Here is an 8,074-nt window from a genome sequence, read left to right on the forward strand (position 1 = left end):
CATACCGAGGTATTACCGTACCGTGAAGTTTTGATACCGTTACATCCCTAGTAAACATGAATTATGAAATAAATAGTTCAGACTCTGAAAAAAATTGCAGCTGCATGAGCTCTCACTGAAGTCAAAAAAGACTATTATAAAACGGTTAGTTCCATTCCTCAATTCTGATTGGTCAGCAGCTGTGTCGTATTCATGATACAGCACGGCTATGACCGCTTCACTCAACGGTTTTGTGTATCATTGAACCTCCTTAGCAACCACCCTTAGCAACGTAAACAAAGCTTTAGCAGTTAGGGACTACTTTTTACAGCGGAAGGCAGTTAATGATTTTACTTTATGAAAACGTACAACCTAATATATATATATAAACTAATATGTATTTTTGATATTAATATTTTTATTGTGTGGTAACCGTTTTATAAAAGCAATAAGGTACTTGAGGCCGTGCTGTATCATGAATAAATCACGGCTGAAGGGGTTGCAGGCACTCCGCACGGCCTCTCGTACCTTATTGCTTAAGTAAAGCATTACAGCCAATACTGATATCACCGATATTTGCATTTTTAAATTAGCCGGCTGGCTGCCGAGTTCTGCTGTTTGACTTTCAGAAGCGTCTTATTTTGAGGGTGAAGCTCAGCAGAGTTCAGACGCGCTCGAGGTGTTCATGCATTCACGGCTCTCTCGCCAACAGAATAAACGTCAAATTAATTGTTTCGAATGATTATTTCAAATAAACATTAATTAGTTTGCAGCAATTCTTTGCATGTGTTCCACTCACATAAAGTGACTTATAGCATATCTAACTAGTGACTAAAGGTATGAAGATACTAAGATATCATTTTCTGTAAAGCTGCTTTGAAATAATGTGCAACGTGAATATATATACTATATACTATACAAATCAAACTGACCCGAATACAGAAAATGCAGCAATGTTTAGAAGCAAACAAATAAAATGACAAATAGTATAAATACATTAACTGTGTTCAAAACATATCACCAGAGACGAGACATTCACTAGATATGAGAGCAATAATAGCATCGGTTTTTCAGTGGAGAATCTAAACCGAAAGCACTGTTTATTTCATTAGCATCTTTGTCTTATTTTTTTGTTTTTCCTGCTGCCTGTAATTGGACTATTGACCGTTTACCTTCAGAAATTGCTTGAAAACATTTAGTGTGTTACAAACCCAGATAGCAAGGTGACATTGATTCAATGTTGAAATTCCATCAGAATCATCATTTTGGTTGAGGTTCAAAAAATCAATGCTAAATAACATTGGATCAATGTTGATAATTCAATGCTTTTCTGTGTTGAAATAAAAAATATTGAATCAATGTTGATTTTGGTCAGCATTTCACAGTGGGACTTAGACTGTCAATCCCTCATTCAACACTTAAATATGGCACATTTTCCAGAAATGTATTGGGCACATGCTCATTAAACAATAAATTCTGTTAATTTTGTGAACTCATCACCACTAGCAGCACCAATAAATACACAAATAAAACTGCAGAGTGTGCAGATTAACATAGAATTGCTACCATTAGATAGAAGTCAGATAAACCAGCGGGATATTATTAGCAACAGCAATAGTAGTAGTAGTTGCATTTAATCATTAATTACTAAAAACATAGCTACTACTACTATTACTGCTGCTAATAATGTGTTCATTAGCTAGCTGTTTTTGGCTATGAGGAGCACATTCAGCCAGAGACTGATACTGAATAAATGCTCCAATGAATGTCTTTATGATTATTGTGGTCATCCAGGTATATATTATAATATTAAATTAAACATTTATTTTTTTTTTAAAGCAAAATACTTTCAAATTATAATTAAACATTTAAATTATAACTATTTATATTATTTATGATTTATATATTCATTATAATTGTGAGATTTAAATCATATAGAATTTGCATACATTTACTGAATCACCTAAAAGAATAGGTTAAGAATTCAGAGTTTTTTTATGGGCCTCAATCCAATCCATGAGGTGGCAGTAATGCTACTTAAAGCTGGCTGCCAACCGCCAATCAAATCAAAGCGCGGCATTACAGATTTCAAATGCCAAACGGACGCAGAAGGGGCAACGTCAAACTGTTTTATTAAAGGTAAGTAATAAAAGGTCACAAAAAATTGACATAAAATATAACGCTTAGAAATAATAATAAAATAATCCGTGTAACTTCATTTACTTCCGTTACAGAGAGTTCCCTTTATTTGACGACAGTTGACAGATGCGTATTGATTCACCTCAGAGAAAAGAAGTAAGTTAAAGTTACATTGACTTTATTTCATTTCGCGTGTATTTAACTATTCATCTTCCTTACAACTTGTGTGTTTTTATCTGGACAAGTCCGAGTGAACTGCGAGTCTGCGATGAGTCACATGAACGCGCGCCATCCGGACCAACGAACGGCCAGGTAAGGATTTTCGTTAAATATATTACATTTCGGTTGTTTTTCCACCAACCTCTAGCAGATACAATAGTGAGAGTGCTGTTTGAATGTTTGTGTTTCAACACTATATGTGACAGCACAAGCAGACTGATCGCGATTTTGACTTTCTATCCTGAAAAAATATAGAATGGAAAATTTTAATGTAATAAATATTTTTACAAATTTCTTATTCGTGCTATCGACCTATTTTGAATTTCTCTCAGCTCCTTCTTTGACTGATATAAAGGGGAAACCTTGCATTGTTTGATTTTCAAAAATTTTTTGTAATTAGTTTAATATATGTGATCCTGGACCACAAAACCAGTCTTAAGTAGCAGAGGTATATTTGTAGCAATAGCCAAAAATACGTTGTATAGGTCAAAATGATCGATTTTTCTTTTATGCCAAAGATCATTAGGATATGAAGTAAGGATCATGTTCCATGAAGATATTTTCTAATTTTCCTACCCTAAATGTATCAAAACTTAATTTGGGATTAGTAATATGCATTGCTAAGAACTTCATTTGAACAATTTTAAAGGCGATTTTCTCAGTATTTCAGATTTTTCTGCACCTTCGGATTCCAGATTTTCAAATGGTTATGTCTCAGACCGATATTTTCCTGTCCTAACAAACCTTACATCAATGGAAAGCTTATTTATTCAGCCCTTTGATGATGTATAAATCTCAATTTCGAAAAATTGACACTTATGACTGGTTTTGTGGACCAGGGTCACATTTTTGATTATTTTCTTTAATAGCTTAATATAACGTTAATACTTAACACCTTAAGTCAGTGTGTCACAAAACGAATTTGCTTAACCTAATAACCTAATTCACCCTCCATTTTTTCCTTTTCGTAGGCCCATCAGAAGGACATTTCACAGCTTTGCTCACATCAGGACTGAACAACTAGCTGAACCAGTGTCTGGGGTTTCAAGTAATGGCAGCTACCAGAGTGGACTCTTTAATGTGAAGATGCCAGATGTGTGATGGTAATTTACATTTTAAGATTATATTATTTTTATTTTATTTATTTATTGACAAAAGTTTGTTTTTTATTCAATATGCATCTACCAAGTAAATGCTGTTTTTAATGTTTTATAACTTAAAAAAACAACAACTACATTCCCATGACAATTATTTGTAACTTATCCATGTTTTTTTTTTTTTTTGCAAATATGTTCCTGACACCCTTTTAGGTCGGCTGTTTTGCTGTTGGAGACACGTGTTAGGATGCTGTGTTGTACTCTAACCAGTGAGCTGTCTTCTCAGATGAACTGGGCAGTAGGAGACTGAGAGATCAGCCTGAACAAAAAAACTCAATTTGCAGACACCAGGCTCCAAGATGTGCATAAGTCAGGGTCCACATGGGTCCTTTTGTCTTAAATTCAGTTTGATCAAATTTAAATCCATTAAAAGTCTTAAACATCTTAACTCTAATGAGAAAAGCCTTAATTATGTTTTCAATAGATCTTAACTTTGTAGACAGAAAAAAATATTTATTTTAAGTGCACTCATCTGCCATATTAAATTCTAATTACAATTTGCACTTAATTTTGTAGTACATTAAGTCACATTTCCAAATATTTAGGACCCACCTTCTTTCACTTACACTACTACTAATCAAATGTTTTACACCATTGTGCAGTTTTAACGTCCTGTTTGTTTTTATACTTTAGATGCCTTACAACAAGTGAAAGCTGAGAAAAAGGAGGCCTCAGATATCATCATTTCTGTGACAGTGCAACATTGGCTCCAATGTGGTCCTGTATGGCTTGGGGACATTGCCTCATGGAAAGCCCTGAGTTCAGACTATCTGTTTAATGAGGAGACAGGACATCTTTTTTCAATAAGAAAGGTAGCTTCAATCCATGAAAAATTTCAAACTTCAAGACCTGAACAGCAAACTGGTAATGTCTCAGTCTGTGGTATGTTAGTGTTTCTAGCTTTGATGGTGAGTTTTAATTTCCATTTACTTCCATTTTGCAGATGCAGGTTGCATTTGTTATATGTTGTCAGTTTTACAGGCTCTTCTCCTGGCATTTGCTTTATAAATTCAGAATTAACTGTTCCATGTATTAAGGCCACTCTGTCATTCATTTTATCATATCCTGTATGTACATTGTATTTTAAGCTCTGTCCCCCATTTCACAAGGCTAGTCCCAAACTAAACTCACGTTTAAGCTCTCTCAACTGAAAATAACTTACTCTGACAGATCTTAAAATGTCATTGCCGTTGTTTTGTCTCAGATGCACACCAGTAATGTGTTTTTTTCCCTTGGATTTTATAAAAGCTGTTTAAATAGCCTAATTTAACTAAAGCCCGGCTCACACTACAGGAGTTTTAAAATCCTAACCGATTATGAAATCTGGTTGCAGCGCACACATAAGGAGAATCTTCGCAGATTATTTTACCTGAAATCTTAAACATGCACGCACTATAAGATTTGAAAATCCTGGCGCATCACACACTACAAGATATTATTAGGATTATCATGCCTCCTGATCTCACACAGCCAATCTCCATTTCAGCAACTAATGTTTACATAGGTTAACTTGTGCACTCACCTGGTATGTTCAAAACCAGGGCTGTGATGGTCTCAATGGCCCCAGAATGTGTCGGGGCAAAAATTAAGGAGATATTTGAATTAATAATAATAAGTCCACTTTTAAAGCCTAAATGCATCTTTATGAATTAGGCCTATATCTTATGAAAGAGTTTTGTTTTCGATTTTAATTATTTCGTTTTATAGTAGTGAAGTAATAATTTAAAGCGTATATTAATTATTGTGAAGCGCTCCTTTTTAACACCAGACATCAGAAAGCGTATCCTGTTTGTTTTCTTCAAAAGCACGTTTTGTTAACGCTGTGTACACACGAACTAAGGTAGACCCTTTACAATTCTGGATGATATATTACTCTGACCGCTTTATGAGCAAAAATGAAGTTTCACATTGCACCGGCGAATGCATGTCCTATAGGTGCGCTCCAGCTTTCAATCTCCGCAAACGATTGGATATGTGCCTATTAGCACACATAATCTAGGTTAAACGATTAAACAAATATATATATATATATTTTAATTTAAATCGTGATGGCTTGAGAAGGCTAAATTGATCTGTTTGCCGCTGGTCGCATTACTTAAAAAAAAAAAAAAAACTTGAATTGAACAAACAAAAAGTGTTCCAAATATATCTCTAAATTCACTTTATAAACTAAAGAAACGAAAATAAATGTAATCACTTTGCTATTAAAGACAGCAGCTGTGTAATGGGGAAGAGAAAGAGGAAAAAAGACAGGTTCCAGTCGGACTCGGGCCAGTAGTTCTGATGAGCTGTCCGACATTTTTGCAACGAATGTTTGTTTAATAGCCTATTTAACATTGTATTTAGGCTACTTTCTTATTTAAATATATTATTTCTTTAATTTATTTGAGCGTTTTTTGTTCACTGACGTAAGTGCTAAAATAAACAGGCACGTTTGTTAATAATGTTTGAGCCTAATTTATTTTGTGTTTCAAAATTATATACATATGTATTTATATATAGGCCTATGTACACAAACGTCAGTATATATATTTATAAATCACTTCGCTACCGCTGTGGTAAAAATCTGCCTATTCAAAACTATAAGACAATTTTACCTCAGCATAGCTCCTCTTTCTCCTTACAGTTGTGGTACGTTTTCGACACATTATGCTGACAAGACAGTTACTACAAAAACTCAAGAAGCATTTTCCTTCATCTCCACTATTAAACGACCCGTGTTTTGTGGTCACGCATTGGCTGTTGTGAAAGTACTGATAAGCACATAGCGTCATCATCGCGATTTAAAATCTTAAATATCAAACATGTTTGATTTGATCGGGGCAGCCCCGATCTGTGAGCTAGCAGATCGGGAGATGCAATATTCGATCTTTGAACGCCTCACATTACAAGATAATCTGCGCCGAACATCGGGGCCGATCGAGGTGCTTGACAAGATTTTTGCTCCGATTCTCGGGAGGGGAAAATCGGGGCAAAATCGGGCTAAAACTCCTGTAGTGTGAGCCGGGCTTAAGGTGTAGTCCTGATTTAAGCTAAGCCCTGTCTGCGAATCAGGGCCTATATTTTTTTAAAGTTACCACAAAGTTTTTTGTTGTTGGATTTTTTAAATAATAATTTGTTTTACCTGAATTCAATGTTATTTTTATTATTGTTCAAATAGTGTGAGGCAAAAATAAACACATTTGCATGTCAACTGAAGGATGTTTACTTTGAGTGACTTGTTTCAAAACCATATTAATTACAGTCATGCAGGTTCTCTGATGGAAAAAAGTAAAAAGCATGATTGATTTGATAATGTTTGTATGTTAATTCAATGTTAAGTGATTTAATTTAAGTTGAAGAAATGTAGATTTAATGACCATCTTGATCGATTTTTCATCATTGAAATAACATTATTTCAGCGTGCAAAACTGATGAAAAAACAATGTCAAATGTCAACATTGATTCAATGATAATATGATTGATGCATTAACATTGATTCAATGTTGATTCAGTGTTGGTCTGCTATCTGGGAAGTGTGTGTTTGCTCACAGGTTCGTATCATATCTTCTCCACTGTTGTGATTTCCGGGCTCTTTGTATTTTGGAGTGAACTGCTGTGAGAGACTGAAACTCACACACTCCATCACCATCTTTGGATCTGGAAAACACAAATGTCACTAGAGTATCCTTAAGGAGAACACGAGACAACATTCAACATGATCATTACGATAACAAGAGAAGATGTGCTGATAATGTTAAGGATAATAACATTCACCTGGTTCTCTGTACCAGTGCGCGTCGGTGGGCGTCTGAACGCATCTCCACCACAGACCAAGCGTTCCGTTCATGCGAAATAGCGCGTCGCTAACGGTTTTCTCGTCAAAGTCTCCTTCCAGAAACTCCTCTTGCAGAGCGCGCAGCTCCGTGGCGTTGGGCTCCGCGCGGACCGAAGGGCTCGTGTACCGGTACCAGTGCGGAGAGCCGATCGACACCGACAGATAAACGGACGCCAGGACGCTTAAAACACCGGCGATGACCAGAGCTGTGGCGTGCCGGTTATCCACCATCGTTACTCAGTCTTTATGCGTCTCTCGATAAACACAAACGCGTTTGTCTCGTTGTATTTTCGTGTCCTATTTTCCGCCCATCTGTTTCACACCATCTGTCAGCCCGAGAATAAAACTCAGTGAAGAATCGAGGGTCTTCGTTTCAATATCAACGCGGTAAAGAGAGTTCATGTGTTCATATGCTAAAGGTGAACATATATGTGATGTTTACAAGCAGATATGTTGATAAATCCATGCGTGTTCCTGTAAGATTTAGAGCCGACAGCACGGGATTATGGGTAATGTAGTTTACTGCAGGAAACGTTATTCTTCTAATACAGGAGTACATTGTGATGCAGACGAACCAATGCAGTATATATATATATATATATATATATGTATGTGTTTTTTCAGGACATTTTATATAGTTGTCTATTAAACTATTAATAATGAACATCCATAAGTATGTAAAATTTGCTACAATTAACTCATAAACACAAGAATCTTTTTTGTTGTTGTTTCAACTGTACCCATCTGTAATGCTGTAAAGCTG

The 8,074-nt window shown here is 35.6% G+C and overlaps 1 protein-coding gene across 1 annotated transcript in view; it reads right to left on the reverse strand.

Annotated features, from left to right (window-relative positions):
- The window catches only part of cldnd1a (claudin domain containing 1a), an 11,028-nt gene extending 3,208 nt beyond the window's left edge, over positions 1 to 7,820 (reverse strand). Inside the window, exons 1-2 of the mRNA XM_073846896.1 lie at positions 7,251 to 7,820; positions 7,026 to 7,133 (exon numbers count right to left, since the gene is read on the reverse strand). Coding sequence (XP_073702997.1) covers positions 7,026 to 7,133; positions 7,251 to 7,542 — 400 coding nt within the window. The 5' untranslated portion in view covers positions 7,543 to 7,820. The remainder of the gene's footprint in view (positions 1 to 7,025; positions 7,134 to 7,250) is intronic.
- Between the last annotated feature and the right edge of the window lie 254 nt (positions 7,821 to 8,074).

The sequence above is a fragment of the Garra rufa genome, chromosome 9 (assembly GCF_049309525.1).
Source record: "Garra rufa chromosome 9, GarRuf1.0, whole genome shotgun sequence".
NCBI lineage: Eukaryota > Metazoa > Chordata > Actinopteri > Cypriniformes > Cyprinidae > Garra > Garra rufa.